An 18,175-nucleotide genomic window follows, 5' to 3' on the forward strand; every position below is an offset into this window, starting at 1 on the left:
TTTTGTCCATAGGCCTACTTATTAGCCATTAGCAGCTGGCTCAGGAGTCAGGCCTCCCTTCCCTTTTTCCGTTGTTTCCTCCAGTTTTGTTCGGTTTTCATGGTTCTCGTTTTCTTTCCTTCATTTTAGGGGTCAGTTTCGTGATCAGCAGATAGAAAAACCCCAGAAAACACATTTTCACATGCTTTCTACCCCTACCCTGTATATTTCCCTTTTCCCCTCCCCCCACCCATTTCCCCGTTTTATGTTAATCGATTTTTTCATATCATTTTATTTCTCAATTTCGTAATCACCAGATAGGAATACCCCAGAAAATATCTTTCAAACCGCTTTCTACCCCTACCCTGTATTCTTCTCTTTTCTCCCCTCTTTCCCCTGTTCCCCCGTTTTCCGTATTACTCTTTTTCTATACTGAATTTTAGATGTCAATTTCGTAATCAGCGTATGTGAAAACCCCAGAAAACTCACTTTAAACTATTTTCTGGACATGTTCGGCATTTTTCCCATTTTCCCCCGCATTTCCCCCTTTTCCCCTGTTTTTCGGGTACTCGCCCCACTCGGATTTATGGGGACTTTTAGTATGTTGTACAGAATTTTTTTCTGATCATTTTGGTACCATTTTAGTTTATTTTGCAATTTTGTCCGGGTCAAACCCTAAAAGTCCGGGACTAGAAGATCATTCTAGATCAAAGTGCAACGTCCGATGAAGCTAATTATTATTTTTTTAAATTATTTATTCTTTTGTTTCTTTATTTTGTTTTGAATTATTTAACTTGAACTTTTAGATAATGGAGCAAATGAGCTCATATGCCCCAGTGCAGTCTCCAACACCTTCGCCACTATATCCTGCCTCTGTTACTTTAAGTGTAGGGACTTCACGGAAAAGTCCAATGTCACAAACTGCCATTCATTCATCTCTGACTCAACACTCCCAGCACAAATACATGAGCAGATTTCACACAAATATCTTTCAATTGTGGATCCAAGTATTGTTGGCTCACCAGTGCAAGTTGTACAAAACAATGTGAAAATGTAAATTGCCAAATGTCAGAAGGTAAATGTCAATAAAATGGATGGTCATCTACCTCAGTCGTAAACTTTGACAACAGTGAATGAGCCTCCTTTTGAACAGGTGCTCCCTTAGCCTCCTTCAGTTGAATGTAGTTCTAAAATATCTGTGAGTCGTGAAGTGAATAAGGAAAACGAAAGTTGAAGAAGTTGGAAAACCTGTTGTGTACAGTGATAGTGAGCAAATCCAAATTTTAAATGACACAAAAACACCTAATAAAGGGCCTCAAAAAAAAAAATACTAAAAATAAAAACCAAAAAACAAACTTCAAAAGGACAAAGGATAAACCTCACGAAAATAATGTAGATGGTGGTAGTGGTGGTTCTATTTTGGTTGAAGAAATCCTGTTAGAGAAATCTGGCAAAGTAGTTGTTGATGGTGATAGAGGTGTGAAAATTGTAGAGAAGGGAAAATCTACTGTAAAGAATGTAAAAGTATGATAATTGGATTAAACTGCCAACAGACTAAGGATATTGGAATCATGAAGACAACAATCAAGCTCAGGAAACCATCGCTTGAGGTAATTTTTTTTTGGTTTTATGAGTAGTTTTGACTTTGTTCATTTATGTTGAATTATTTAATCACTCTTTTATTTAACATTTTATATTAATTTATTATAATCTTGTCAATTTATATCATTAATTTGTATATATATATATATATATATATATATATATATATATATATATATATATATATATATATATATATGTTTATATAATGCTATAAATATTATTTATATTATTTTGTTATCATTCATATTATTTTATTTATTTAATTCCATTAAAAACAGTAAGTATTCACTACTTAATCATTGCTTAAGACTTATACAGTATAGTATACTATAGGCCTATTCATAAACAAACAAGGTCAAAGTGATTTGGTTTGTCTAGGTTAAAGTGTAATACGTTAACATATGCTTTTATCAGGATATACCTAGACTTGTTGTCCTCCCCTCATTGGTCTTTGAATCTGGTTAATCTAAAGAACCTTCCTCCCAAAAACAAAACTGAAGTTTTAAGTCAAATATATTTATGAGATTCACTTACCAGAGGGGGGGGGGAGTCTTGCAAATTTCCTCATGGATCTATGCAGTAAAATGGAGAGAGAAACTCTATCCTAATATACTGTCTTACAAAATACCCTGTCCTAACCTATTTAATCCTGCCTGCATGTTGGGAGCTAAAAACTTACAATATGAGTAAAAAAAAAGAAGATTTTATTCTTTAACGAGATCTATCAGAGATCCAGTAATCATAACCAAGGATGTAGTTTTGTAATGCAATTGTTGACGTAATTCAACAAGAATATAACTGGACTTAATGTTTAAAAAAGTGATAATTAATGATATTAATTATTGTTATGACTTGTTTTAATTGATTTGTTTCTTAATTAATGTTATTATTTTTAATTAATTAATTTAATTAATTGTTTCTAGTCTTGCAGTGCCCCAATTCTCATTGAAGAAAACGCTGTGTATACCCTTGCTTTATCATAATAGAGTTTCTCTGGAATCAGCCTAGATGGTTTTCCCCTTCATCTGATAGAGGGTGCAGGATAAACCATCAGTTTTGGCTTACCACTCTCTTTGATTTTTATTATACTTTTAATTTTCTTACATTAACAATATCTTTTTTTGGGGGAGGGCATAAAACCTAAGGGGAGATGAACCGTGTACCTCCTCTTTGTTCTTTTACTAACTTTTCTAATTTCCTTGTAGATTCATTTTTGTTTCTGTTTGACGAATCCAAGTATAAACTAATTGCATTAGAAATTATAAATTAGAATACAAGAGAAGGCAGGTTCAATTCAACCCGATACCTCAATTCTAATATAATTTCTGATTCCGATAATATTTATATTTTTCATAATTTTTATAAACAATATTAGACTCCGTTAAAGAAAGGAGCAACATTAAAAAAACAGAAATCATTCCACATATGAATGGGTTGCCCCCCACATTGATACCTTGATCTTTGCGCTAAAGTTTTTAACACTGAATAACTTGTTTTATTTTCTAATCGCTAGAATGGCTCAAATAAATTAGATTCATATGCTAACAAACGAAAAGTTGATAGGCTGACGACATAAATATATAATTTTTGGTAATCTTAACTTGTATTATTTACAAAACAAGGAGTATTACTACTATTAATGTGTCTTTTTGGTCGATTCGATGAAAAATATATTAAATAGGTGTTTTTATTTTGATTTATGTTAAATATTAAATGAAAATTAAAGTTTTTTTAACTAAAAGTAAGGAGTGACATTAAAACTTAAAACGAATAGAAATTACTCCGTATATGAAAAGGGCTTTTCCTCTTCGACACCCCGCTCTTTACGCTACAGTTTGACTCTTTCTCTTAACTCTACTTTTTAAAACAGTAAAAAACTTTAACAGAAAGAGCGGGACGTTGAGGAAGAAAAGCTTGGTATTATGAGGAGTAAAACCCTCATATGCGTAATAATTTCTGTTCGTTTCAAGTTTTAATGATGCTCCTTACTTTCAGTTGAAAAAACTTTTCACTTTTATTTTTTAATTTTTTTTTTTTTATAATGCTAGAATGTCTTCTTTTTGAACATGTCTGTCTTTGAAATTGAATGTCTTCATTGAAATTCTCTTCCCCCATGAAAAATTCCTCCATGGAAAGATCCTTCCACGTAACCCCTCCCTCCATCAACTTCTCCTCGCGCCCGCCATTGTATGGGGAGTGTTTCCCCCTATTTTCCAAAATAAGTAAAATTTTCTCAGGCTCGTAACTTTTGATGACAGAGACTAAATTTGATGAAACTATATATTAAAAATCAGCATTAAAATGTGATTCTTTTGATGTAACCATTGGTATCAAAATTCTATTTTTTAGAGTTTTGGTTACTATTGAGCCGGGACGCTCCTTACTTCAGTTCGTTACCACGAACTGTTTGAAAGAAAATTTCCCCAACATTAAAACTTAAAACAAGCAGAAATTATTCGGCATAGGGGGGCTTAACTTTATTAGAGAGTGCTCAAACACAAGGACCGTGGTAGTTTTTTAGAACATTAAGATTTTAGTATAAAGACCGTAGGTTGAGGAGGGGCAGACTCCCTCATATTTTGGTAGTTTTAGCTAGCTCCCAAGTCCCCCTCACTTTTTTGGAGTGAGCATTATCTGTTTAGCTAACAGGGGTATCACGAAGAGGCTATCTTCGCTCATGTCGCCTGGTTTTGCTAAAATTACCTTTTTCTATGCCAAAATAGAACTGGGAAGATGTTCTTTTTCTCTCTCTGTCTATACATATATATAAATATTCCATTTTGAGGCAAAAAGACCATCTTCAAGAAAAATAAAACACAATATAAAAGCTAACTTACAAAAAATTTAAAACTAACTTAAGGAATAAGTAATTTTGATAATCAGAAAATAAGAATTTTCCAAACTGCAATTCTGTAAATTTCTTTGAAGCTGAAAAGAATATTGTTTTTTGTAAGCATATCAGCATCTAAATTAGAAAATTCTTATAAAACCTTCAAGCTCCCCAGAAGGATTTTGGAGCCTTTTATTTCCTAGTTTTCTCATAGCTGAGCACACAATTTTGATCCTTTCTTCTGCCTAAAAAGAATTGTTAACAATAATTAAATATACTTACCTTGTCCCTTTAAGTATACTGACCTCATTTTTTAGGCGTTGAATTTGTAGAGATTGAGCTTTAATTGTTTCTTCCATCTGTTGATTTTCCCGCGAAAGATCTAAAACTTGCTTCTCCAAAATAAGTTTCTCAGATTTTTTTTTGTCCCTTAATTTTTTTGCAGCCTTTCGATTTTGAATCAATCTTTTCGTGTCTTTGTCCATTTTACTTTTTTTCTTTTTCGTGTCTTCTTTGTCCATTTGACTGTTTTTCTTTTTTGTGTCTTCATTGTTCATTTGACTGTTTTTCTTTTTCTTCTTCTGTGCCAAATTTTCCTGTTTTGTCCGTTTGCCATCTCCTTCATATTTTTCAACTATTGCTGATCCACTATCTTGTATCTCGTAATTGTATCTTGGATTTTCTTTAAACGCTTGCAATTCAGTGAATTCCTTTGAAGAAGCTTCATCGCTGATTTGGGGTGAGATTTCATTTAAAAATGCATCAATACTGTGGCACGTATCTTCTATCTCGTAACTATATTCATTAAACACTTGCAATTCAATGAAGTCCTTTGAAGAAGCTTCATCACTGATTTGAGGTGAAATTTCATTTAAAAATACATCAATATCATCAAAAGGCATTTCTAATTCAAAACTTGGATCCATGCTAATATCTATTGTGTTGTTGCTTGGTGTAAGTTAGTTTCACAACTAGAAAGTTTTGACGAATTCATTTCGTTATATACACAAACCGCATAGCTCTTATATATTTGCACCAATCAATGCAAAGAGAACCGATGACGTATGATCTTGGGGCAATGTTCATGTTCATGTTGCATGTATGTCCCGTTTCCGGTGTGTACAACCGTGTTCCGGTTGTACAGCCCAATTCGTCTGTGTTTCTTGACTGTAAGAGCCTCACGCAACAGCGCTATTTTATTTATGGTTGTAATTAAAATCTTGCGGTCTACAATATTACCTACGTGATAACACAGTATGCATTTAACTTCTGTAATGGCGATTAACGACAGTATGATTCAAATTATTCGATATATATTCAGCCATCGAAATATATGGCTGAAACCAAAAAATCAGTGGGGTTCAACCTGGCAATTAGGCTCAAATAAATACCAGAGGAACAATCTTTTTAGCGAATTGTACTTATTTGCCTATTTAGGCAGTTTATTTTATTTATTTAGTTCTATTTTTTTTTAGAATAAAATGTATCAGCATATCAATATTTGTGGGAATAACTAGTAATTGTTAATTTGAACTACATTCTTGAAATTGGGTCTGCTTTTTTATAAAATTGGAATAAATCAGAGATATTCATAAATTAATAAAAAATTCATTAGGGTCCCAATGGTATTTCTCTTGTTATAAATGCTATTGTAGAGTTGTGAAGTTCTTAGGGCAGTACGTTTGACAATACTCAGGCAAACTTGAAAATTTTTATATGATTTTTCACCAGTCATGACCATTATATCTACAGTTGAAACTTGGTGGTAAAAATAAGCACAAGTCCTATATACACGATTGACACAACCAGAACGGACCCGCTCTCTTTGGGGGAACTGGGGGGGGGGGTAATTCTGAAAAATTAGAAAAAATGAGGTATTTTTAACTTACGAAAGAGTGATCGGATCTTAATGAAATTTGATATTTAGAAGAACCTCGTAACTCAGGGTCTCTTATTTCAAATCCCGACAAGATCCACTGTCACTGTAGGGAGTTGGGGGGAGGGAACCGAAAATCTTGGAACACCCTGAGAATGGAAAGATTGGGATGAAACTTGGTGGGGAAAATTAGTCCAAGTCCTAGATACCTGATTGACATAACCAAAACAGATCCGATTTCTTTGGCGGGGGGCTTTGGAAGGAGGGTTAAGTTGGAAAATTAGAAAAAATGAGGTGTTTTTAACTTACGAACCAATGAATCGATTTCTAGGAACGAGTGAAATTCATATTTAGAGAACCTTGTAACTCATGGCTCTTATTTTAAATCCCGATCAGATCCGGTGATACTGGGGGGAGTCCGAACTCTTGGAAAACATGAAAATTGAGGTATTTTCATCTTACGAATGGTTGATCGGATCTTAATGGAACTTCATATATAGAAAGATCTTATGTCTCAGATGCTCCATTTTCAATTCGAATCGAATCTGCGGACACAAGGGGTGTGGAGGGGGAAATAGAAATCTTCGAAACCGGTAATATTGGAAAACGCTTAGAGTGGAGAGATCAGGATGAAACTTGGTGGGAATAATAAGGAAAAGTTCTAGATACGTGATTGACATAACTGGACCGGATCCTCTCCCTTTGGGGGAGCTGGGGGTGGGGGGATTTCCAGTGCTTTGGCGAGTTCGGTTTTTCTGGACGTGGTAGGACGATGAAAATGTGTTGGCATGTCAGGGACCTACACAAATTGCCTTGATAACAGTCGTCTCCCCGATTCGACCATCTGGGAGTTTGGTGGGAGAGAAAAAATTGAAAAAAAGCAGCATTTTTAACTTAAGAATAGTTGATTGGATCTTAATGAAATTTGATATTTAGAAGGACCTCGTGTTTCAGAGCTGAACAAAATGGCTATTTCAAAATTTTGATCCGGCGACTTTGGAAAAAGAAATAGTTTGGGAGGGGGCCTAGGTGCTCTCCAATTTTTTTGGGTCACTTAAAAAGCGCACTAGAAAAACTACCGCCAATAAATCAAAACCAAAACAAACAGAAATTACAATAAATAGCCGATTCGAACTCAAAACTAGCAGAAACTAACATAGATAGGACTCACAACCCCTATGCCTTCTCAAGCCCAGAACATAATTTGCAATCTAATGAAAAAATACAAAAGAATATGTGTTATCACATATTCAGTTTAATATACATATGCTCATATTTATTGTTTAAAATTTTAATGATTTTCTATTTATTTAAATTATCAAAGTGAAAACATTCGATTTTTTTCAGTGAGGTGCAAATTATATTCTGGCCTTGAGTAGGCGTAGTGGCCGTGGGTTTTAATCATTTTATTTTCGGCTTGTTTTGAGTTTGGCTCGTTTATTTATTGTAATTTCTGTTCGTTTTGGGTTTCATTTATTTATTGATACTGATTTGTGATGATTTTACGCTGGGTAGATTATTTGATTGTATTTGTGCTTATTTTTGGTATAATGGAGTTCTTTACTTTTCCTTGAAAAACTTATTTTGTGGAAACATTTTTTAGTAAATTGTCAGTAATGAACGGAAATATATGGGAGAAAAATATTTCCTTTAGATCTTTTTTTTAATGATGAGACTGGTGCCTATTAAAATTTGTGAAGGGCGGGACAAATTTTATCCTTGAAAAATTAAAAAAAGATCATTTTCAAAATTTTTGCTGGTGTCCCAGTAATTACACTGTACTTTAGGGTTATTTTTCCATTTTTTAGATGGGAATCTGAAAAAATCACACAAAAGTTTTCTTCCGTGTATCAGGGTGTTTGGGGTATACATTTTCAGAGGGGTACACTGAATGTCATTTTATGTCTGAGATTCCTCTCACAAATTGTAGTTTGGTCTCCTAGTACTGCTTATTAAAACTGAAAACCATAGAAAAAGAGTAAAGGGTGATACTGCTTATATGTGCAACCTTTTAGCTATGCTGAACAAGTGGATATCTCAAAATTTTGATCGAACGGTTTTGAAAGAAAAGGGACGTTTGAGTGGGGCTGGTTGCCCTCCAATTGTTTTGGTCACATAAAAATGAACACTATAAACTTTAATTTCCGTTCAAGTGAGCCCTCTCCTGATGTTTTATGACTATTGGTCCGGTACGGTCATCCCTGAGAAAAACCACATCCGTGATCTTTATTCTGGTAAAAAAAATTAAAAATTTTACGTTTTTGCAGATAAGAGCTCGAAAACTCTATAGAATAGGAATTGATTCGTGCTTATTAGGTATTTCAATTGCAAACAAGAGAATTTGGTGAATTAATTGAGTATCGGTTCGATATTAGAAGTAAAAAGTAAAACTATGAAACAATTCCCCGAGGATGTAGCCCACCCCCCTTACTCCCTACCGACTTCAGTCATCAATCTTTTATCGATTTAACCTATCTAGTTATATTACAAATCTTATCATGAAAAGTACCAAATCCAATTTTCTTTTTATAACTTCTGTTTTTCATTCTGAAAATTATATTTAATGTGTAGGTATTTTCTTTTTTTCAATAACTCTATTTCTAATCCATTCGCTGATGTAGAGTGTCTATTCATATCCAGTCCGCTTTCAAAGGTTTTAAGAGAAAAAAAAAAAATCTAATTTGGAAGTGATAGATGTTTGAGAATAAAAACTGAAACATAAAGAAAAAAATTGACTTGAGAAAAGCTTGTGAAATAGGAAATATAGAACTGATTTTAAATTTTGTAGTTAACTAGGTTCGCTTATGATCTTGATGATAACGCTATATCTTATATAGTGCGAAATCGGAAGCTTTGAAGGCGGTATATTTGCATAAATACTAATTCGAAACATATATGGAGGCGTAATGGAAAACTTATTTTCAGGTTTTTTTTCTATTAGTTCGCTTCCTGTGTGATTTGTTTGATCGAATAATGAATCTATGGGCAATAACGTGAAAAATTATTGCCCATAATAACGTGAGATTTCAATATATTAATCTTATTTATAATAGATGTGTTATTCTACATAAGTTATAACTCTTGCTCTGATACTCTTCCCAACGGCTTATTCCTTCGGATACGCTATAAAATTAAGGAAAACCCCAAAATAAGTCGGGGTTTTACTAGTCAAGTAAACTTTTTCTGTGTGTATTTTACGTGGTATGTATTTACTAAATAAATGGGGCTCAGAAAATGGAATTTGAAGTTGGCTGCTCTTCAAATCAGGATCTGAAATCATAAATTATTAACTTTCCCCTCTATGCATAGCATCTTCAAATTTACAAGTTTAAATTCTATCATGCAATTCAGTTTTTTTCCGAAACAATAAAATCTTGAAAAAAAATTCGTTCCCTCTTTTGAGAGGGTAATTATTTGACAATATGTGTAAACTGTTAAAAATTTGTTTCATATTAATCATCATCTTAGGTCAAATGCTTGTCAATTGGCTGTTGAGTGAATTGGACGAAGTAAATTATCAAAGACATTCCCTTGTCCAGCTGGAAGTTCGACAGCCCATTATTATTTCTTCACTATTCTTTTGCATGCTGGGGTTATAAGACCTGTTGAGGATGGTAACATCAACGGGGTGGATATGGACTTCGAGGTATGGAGTTCTCTGGTTTCTCACGACCCCGAAAATATTTAGTATCTAAAGGTAGTTTGGTTAAATTTTACGCTAATTACAAAAATATCGAAATATTATGGTTGTATTTAATGTGAAAACATTTTTATCCTTTTTTTAATTCATCTTTTTATTATTGACTGTGGAACAAGAAATTGAAACAAGCTCCAAGAGGAATAGAAAATTTGGCATGGGGTCAGCTTTTTTCAGTCTGACCTTTTTTCAGCTGTTGGAAAAAATACCGACAAAATGGTGCACTTAACAAACTAGCAATTACAGTGCAAAATAGGCTCTTCAAAACTGCACAATGGTAGACTTTGGCTGTAGATTAAAACCGATTGATTCGTAGACAAAGGAAAAAGCAGTTCTGGACAATGTACATAATAACCCGTTTTTTCTTATTCCTAGGAAAAGAACTAAAAACATGCAAAGTAAAATAATTGAATATGAGAACGCTGATAACTGAAATCCAGGTTTTTCATTAGATCTTAATCATCAGTGTTGTAATTTTGTCAAAATCCTGGGGGGGGGGGCAAAGTTGGAGCCAATTTTTTCAAAATCCAGTGAAGATGACAGTGAAAAAAGAAAAATGAGCCATAAAGTACCATACAGGCAAGGATATACTAAAGAAAATTGACCTTTCTCTGGATGCTTGAATTATACAGGCTTATCTTAGTTATTAAAAGATTATTAGTACAAAATAAAGTTCAGCTGGGAGTGGGGGCAAATTGGGATCTGGAGGAGATTGTTCCCCCCCTGCCCCATAGCAAATTACGCCCCTGATGAACATGTAATATCTTTTGAAACATTATGTTGCATGATTATTGATTCTAAACTCCAGTTAGTTTTACCAGTAAATTACGAAATAAGTGTAGTAAGACAAGTAGCTAACGCGGTTAAGTCATCAGGATATCAGTGTCATCTGGTAATGGGTGACACTTAACATTTTTTCTAGCTTTGGAATAACACCATAAAGGCAAGGATATACTGAACAAAACTTACCTGTTTCTCTGGATGCAAGAATTATACAGGCTTATCTTAGTTATTATAAGATTATTAGTAGAAAATAAATTGCACCTGGGGGGGGGGCAAACTAGGGCTGGAGGAGGCAGTTGCCCCCCTCCCATGGTCCATAGTAACTTACGCCCCTGTCAAAGATGTAATATTTTTTGAAACATATTCAGATAATTTTTACTATCACACGAAAATTTGACTTAATAATTTACTTACTTGGAATTGACTTTCCTTCCTCGATATTGACTCAAAAAAAGTCTGAAAAAGAGAAATATCAAATATTAGTCGCAAACTAAAGCACTATTGTTTGTTTCTTCGAATAATTAAAAAAATATTTACTTGGAATCAGATTTTCTTCCTTCATACTGACTTAATATTAGTCATAAGCTAATTCTTTAAATTTAATTATTATTTTTTCTTTAAATAGTTGTAAATTACTAACGTGAAATTGAAGTTTCTTCCTCCCTGTTCATTAAAAAAAATTAACAAGTGAAAAAAATGACTATTGAATATTAAACCTAAGCTAAACGAAAAGTTTTTTTTAAATCTCACCTCGTTGTTACCGGCTCATTTTGTTCTAGTTGAAGTCTTAGCATTGAATTGAAAACAATAAAGTTTAAGAATACTTCTATATACAGCGCTTTATTGATGGTTATCCAGCATTATGGGACTATCACAGCTCTGGCTGTTATCAAAAGTAACTTCCTTAGAAACTCAGAATGCTGAAGTCTTTCCTATTTGGAAAACGCTTATTAAGTTTTTTGTGAAATCCATCTCATTTTAGTTCAAAGCTATGTAGCAAGTTAAAGCTTGGGATTCAGCTTAAAATGACATAGATTGCTAAGATTCAGAATAATTATTTCATTCTGTTAAATTTTTTAACAGTAAAGTTTTAAATAAGTGCAAAGAGGACCTTCGTATAAAAATTTCCAAACTTCAAGATTTGAACTTGGATTAAAAAAAGGATATTACTATAGGCCAACAGTCTGACACGTTCAGACTGTCGGACTATCGGACTGGACGGCGAACGGTCTGACGTCCAGTCCGACGCGTTTAAATTTTAAATTGTTTGCTCTCTTTTGAATTTCTCTCTTGATTTTCTATAGATGACCATCTTATATGCCGTCAGTTTCACCATACATTCGCCAAAATCCAGATTTATTAACCAAGTAAATTTTCTAGGGTTTAGATTTCTTTTGAACTTGGATTGTGAATACTTAAGTTTATGTCCGATTCAAAATTTGGCATTGTTCTATGCCTTTGCATTAGACAAAATAGTTAGTTTCTTATGATTTATATTTTTGCAGTCTATCATCTTGTTTTTTTGTTGTTGTTTTTTTTTGAGGGGGGAGTGGAATAAGAGGATTTAAACCTAAGCATAAAAAATATGTTTACTAAGTAGCAATTGTTGAAAGGTAGTTTGTACGTGCCACGTGACACCCGGACTTGCCTATTGCATTTCTCTGTAGGAGAAGGGATAATATTTTAAAATACTAATGGGGATCGGGTTAAAATTTTAGGCATCTGGAAAGAGGCATAAAACATAATGGTGTAAGTAAGAAGAAATACTGAACTACTTTAAATTTCATAGATTAGATAGATTTTTTTTATTCTTAAGTTGTTTGTTATTCACTTGGATATCATTTGTGAAATAGATATTCAGATCGTGTGCTCACAAAACAAAAATATGTCTTCTCTTATTTTATCTCCTATATTCTCTTATTTTATTAATAAAAAAATTGTAGATGTCAGACAAAACTGAAACGGAACAAGAGCGTAATTTTTAACAGCATTTTACGTACAAGGCAAAACAGCCCCCATTAAAGAGGATATTTTGTACAGAGAATTTAAGCTGTCTAGCAAAATGTCCAAAACGGAACGCTACAAGTAAATTTTATTGCACGCGGAATGCAAAATGCTATCAATGGCAAGAAAGACACACACATTGTTATTCTATGCTTCAAATTTTGGAAAAGTTATCTTTGTTTTGAAATAGATGGCGTTCTTGTATTTGCCATGGTCTAACTTGTGTTAAAAGGAAAACATGTAACATGTTGGCTTCAAAATAAAAACCAAATGAAACAAATTTATTTTTCACCACAACTAATGATTTTGAATAGATATATTATTTTATGAATACATAAGAATAGCGTTTCTTTGTATGAATCGTTGTATTTTTTTGTTTATTGATTTTTTTGTTTCTAATTTTCAGTTCTCTGTTGAAAAAAAAAATTGAAAAAAGGGGGAAACACTCCCTAAAAGTTATAGAATGTCACACCATCGCATTCATTGTATCAGAGAACCCTACCGTAGAAGTTTCAAGCTCCTATCTACAAAAACGTGGAATTTAGTATTTTTTGACAGAAGATCTATCACGGGTGGGTATTTATTTGTTTGTTTTTTAATTTTTGCTTTTTTGTTTTTCTCAGGGGTTATCGTATCGACCCAGTGGTCCTAGAATGTCGTGAGAGGGCTCATTCTAACGAAAATTAAAAGTTCTAGTGCCCCTTTTAAGTGAACACAAATTTGGGGGCACCTAGGCCCCCTCTCATGCTCATTTTTTTACAAAGTCAACGGATCAAAATTTTGAGTTTGCCATTTTGTTCAACATAGTGGAAACATAGTACGCATATGAGGGGTTTCTCTCCTCCTAAATACCTCACTCTTTACCCTAAAGCATTTTTAGTAATTTCAACTATTTTTTCTACAGCCGTTATGATTCAGGGGTCATTCTTAAAGAATTGGGTAAAAAATTAAAATTTTAGCATAAAGAGCGAGGTATAAACGAGGGGGCAAACCCCCTCATATACGTAATAAAAATATAAGAATATAGAAGTTCGTTACGTAATTTATTTCGTAAGTTACGTATATTTTTTACTAATAAAAACGTTCATAAAAAATTAAAAGTTTTAGTTACCTTTTTAAATAAAATAAAAATTTGAGGGCAACTGGGCCTCCTCCCCTACCCCTTTTTTCCTCAAAATCGCCCGATAAAAACTAAGGGAAAGCCAATCCCCCCCTCGAAAAAAAATGCTAATTTTGTTTTAATTTTTCATGTGCGGAGAGCCAAAATCAAACATGCATTAATTCAAAAAAGTTATAAAATTAAATAAAAAAAAAAGAAACCAAGTTTTTTTTTTAAACTGAAAGTAGGGAGTGACATTAAAACTTAAAACGAACAAAAACTACTCCGCGTATGAAAGGGACTGTTCCCTCCTTAACGCCACGCTCTTTGCGCTAAAGTTTTTTACTGTTTTAAAAAGTAGGATTGAGAGAAAGTCAAACTTTAGCGTAAAGAGCGAGGGGTTGAGGAGGGAACAGCCCCTTTCACACGCGGAACAATTTCTGTTCGTTTTAAGTTTTAATGTCGCTCCTTACTTTCGGTTAAAAAAAACTTGTTTTCTTTTTATTTAATCTAGATAGAATGGAAAGTATCTTGTTCTGGTATGCATGCAGACAAAAATAAATAAATAGTTTTGTGAGAAGGATAGTGTTTCTAAGAACTAGTTTACAAAAATACTATTATAGGTCATTAAAAAATTATTTTCTGTGGAAGTTTTCTTGTACTCCGTTAAATATTTTCCTGGTGGACACATCTAATACTTTCTGAGACAGCCCAATACATTCTGAAACAGCCCAATTTGGTTTTCCTTCTCCTGAAAACACTTTTGCATTTTCAAACTATTCGGTAAAGAAATGGCTTATCTTGACAAAACTCAGCTTCAATTGGACGTATCAAATACTAAATTCGCTTTTAAACAAAATAGAGTCGTGTTATTTTATCATTTAATTTAAATTTTCCAATGTCGTTTTTCGATTGCGTCGTTTGAATTGATCCTGGTTTAAAGGAACCAAACTGGTAGCAACTCATACCTTAAAAACTTTCTTATGCTCGCGTATAATTTGATTTTGTCTGGTTGTTCAGATCTAGCCACACTTTTTCTGAATTCATATAACCCGTCTATTTTGGCCTTATCCATTTCTCATGTGATCGATTCAGTCAGAGACAGTGTTTGTTGTATTTTCCTTCTCCTGATAAGACTTTGTGATTTTCAGACCTCTCTTCAGAAAAATGGTTGATTTTAGCATTGCTTGGCTTCAGTCGTAGATACTGAAAAGCGTGTTTAAATGTAAATAGAATAGAATCGTTCTATTTTGTCGTTCAATTCTTGAACGATTTTTCAGATACTGAAAAGCGTGTTTAAATGCAAATAGAATAGAATAGTTCTATTTTGTCGTTTAATTCTTCTTTTAAATAATCTCAGGTTTAGATAGAGCCGTCTAAATTAAATCAGGTTTAAAGGGACCGGTCTGGTAGCCTAGCAACTAGCCCTAAAAATATGTTTATGCTCGCATTTGATTCATTTCTGTCTGATTGTTCATTATTTAGTTTGGGAAAATTCAACTGAAACCTGACAAGATAATATAAACAAACCAAAAGCAAGAGACAAGGTTAGGCGCATGTATTGTCGGTAAAACTTTGACTACGAATGGAAAAGAAGGCAAGAAATTCCGAAAATAACTGGAAAGTAATTAGAATTCAAAGGAAAGGAGCCCCACGAGACCCTTTCAAAGCTATTGTATTCAGGACAGTGAAAACAACTCGATTACAATACGAGGTTGAAAGGGATATAACGCTTGAGAAGGACAAGCAAGACTTGGATTTGGACCCATAATTCTTTTTCCCTAGGACAGGAGTGATTTTGAATACTCTGAGATAGCTCACTCAAGTCGGGAGGTAAGTCTTTGCCTTGGACGAAGGTAATGAGTAATGTTAAAGCTTCTAACGAACAAAAATTAGATAAAAAACTGTTCCAAATGTGTGCCTCCGGTTTTAATGTCATACCATCGGTAAAACACAGATTATGAGAAGTAGTCAAATTTAGGACAAGAGATTTCCGATCAAAGACCCAACAAGGTATTTTTTTTTTTTTTTTGCATGTTTTACCAGGCTCGAATACATTATATCATTAGCTGTCGATTATAATGATATTGTTAAGACTGTTTGGAAAATTTTTACGCTGTATGCAAATGAATCTAGGAGGAAATACAATCTACATCAACTTCTGTGTTAGAGACATGTAAGTAGTTAACGGTCGATTTCATTGAAGAACTTTTCAACAATTAGTGTTGTTGTTGAAAATTGCAGTGACGATTTTGAAAGTATAATTCACAAGAATCCAGGAATAAGGAAGCCAAACTCCAGCGAAAACCAAAGGAAGTACCTTATTTCATGTGGTCTTAATCAACCAAAGCTGACTGTCTTCTCAGTTGATCCTTCAATATAAAAAATAAAACAGTGGTGTTTTCATCCGGGAGGATTACCAATTCTTAGACTGCAATATCGAGGAAGATGCTGCCTTGGTCTTCCTGTGTTTCCTTTTCTCTAGTGGTCCCAGGTGCGACCAGTTCAAAAAAGTTTGGGTTGAAGCCGGTCTGTGGCAATGGCACAAAATGAAGAGCAAATAAAAGGCGACAAAAGAAAAACGGACAAGTCATATCTCTTCTGAGTCACAAAAAGTAGCTTTGTTCTATTTTTCCAGTTCTCAATAACAGCAGTCATGGGGAGATTTTTTACTTGATAAAAGCACTTGAACTAAGGTTTAGCAGCAAGCAAAAGGTGAAGAGACAAAAACATTTTTTTTTTTTTTTTTTTTGACGCTGCAGGAAACTTAGTGAGACAGGGCATTGGCTTTAGGATAACTGAAGAACAAAACAACGAATTCGAGTGGTTTAAATGATGGGATATCACCCCCCTGGCCTTGGTCCTTCGAACCACCCCTGCACCTCCTCCTTCGTGTAGCTATGAATTTGACTATAAATTCTACTAGCATTTAATAATGCAGCATAATATAGCCTGTTTTGGTTACTTTAGGTATCACGTATACACAAATTAGGGATCTTTTGGCCAGTGTTTCTTTTTTCAAAATCTGAAGATTTTTACATTTTCCTCTGTAATTTATGGATTTTTAGCTTAATTTGCCTCTTTGTTTTATTTCCATCCACTCTCCCAGAAATAAATTTATGTGTAAATGATTACTGAACAGATCTAATTGCTTCCACTGTGGTTGCTGCATATGCATCCAGTTAACATTTCTTAACCCTTCAAGTCCGGATGTCCTTTTAAAAGGACAAGCACGTTTGATTGGCAGCAATGACTCGTGTATGATTTCAATCGGTATATACCATCTGTTATATGATTCAGCAGTTCAAGACGCGTCAAACAAGATGTCGCACAAGGTGGTGTGACACTCGGTTCAGTTGCTAGACCAAGATTGGTGAGAGAGGCCCAAAAAGGGGTGAAAGGTGGGTATTGATTAAAATATTATAAAAATTATTAAATGACTTTCAAAAATTCCATAAAAAAATGAGAGTGTAGTTAGATAGTGTTAAATTAGAATTTGATAAGAGGCTAGGATCCAACGGTAACAATGCTGGTGTATGAACTAGTTTCTGACAAGCTGTCCTTTTGAAAGGACATCCGTCCGTAAGGGTCAACAACTTGGCGGCTATTTCATGAAAGAACATCGAAGGAAAATAATAAGTGTATTTAATATATTTGAATATATTGTAACGAATTTATATCCAAAGTATATTTCAAGATGAGTGACAAGTTTGAGAAGGCATTGAAGAAGTCACGAAACTTGCGCGCTCGGCGAAATTTTGAACCAGAACAAGCCCTAGAAATGTTTATGGAACTACAAGACGGATATGTTTCCGAGATGTTGGATCTTTCAGATTACGGTGACCGATGTCCCAATTTCTCCCACATTTTGTGTTTTCCCTCAATTGGGAAATTCCTTGATGTAAATAATCTAGCCGGTCTATTTCTTTTCTGTAATTTTCGTCTAGATTAATCAGATACTTGGCTGCCAAACGTAATTCTCTTATTCTTATCGATTTGACGAACGTGTCAATTGCATTTTGTTTTTTACTCTCGATCATATCTAATTTATTGGAAATATTTTCCAATGTTTTTTCGAGATCCAAAATTTTTGAATATGTACTTTCTGTCCAACTTTCACGATTCCAATGGTAACTCCACAATTCTTCTATATTTTGTATATCAAGATTCTTATCTGTCTGAGTTTCAACAACTCTAAAAGATGACCACAATTGGAAACTCCTAGTACTTTTTTTTGACATTAGAGACCTTAATCTATCTTTGAGTGAACTTTTCTCATATAATTCTGATTTTTCTTGTCTT

The 18,175-nt window shown here is 33.7% G+C and overlaps 1 protein-coding gene across 23 annotated transcripts in view; it reads left to right on the forward strand.

The window, feature by feature from the left end:
- The window catches only part of LOC136032943 (uncharacterized), a 75,121-nt gene that overhangs the window by 41,233 nt on the left and 15,713 nt on the right, over window positions 1–18,175 (forward strand). For 16 of the 23 annotated variants that reach the window (XR_010618828.1, XR_010618820.1, XR_010618823.1 and 13 more), the window contains 3 exons: window positions 786–1,589; window positions 9,759–9,936; window positions 13,181–13,346. Coding sequence is in view for 1 of the 23 variants with exons in the window: in XM_065713420.1 (XP_065569492.1) it covers window positions 9,925–9,936 (12 nt within the window). In the remaining 22 variants the exon portion in view is untranslated. Of the gene's footprint in view, window positions 1–785; window positions 1,590–9,758; window positions 9,988–13,180; window positions 13,347–18,175 lie in introns of all 23 variants that reach the window. The other 7 variants (XR_010618821.1, XR_010618825.1, XM_065713413.1 and 4 more) reach the window with 4 other exon arrangements.

The sequence above is a fragment of the Artemia franciscana genome, chromosome 11, assembly GCF_032884065.1.
Source record: "Artemia franciscana chromosome 11, ASM3288406v1, whole genome shotgun sequence".
NCBI lineage: Eukaryota > Metazoa > Arthropoda > Branchiopoda > Anostraca > Artemiidae > Artemia > Artemia franciscana.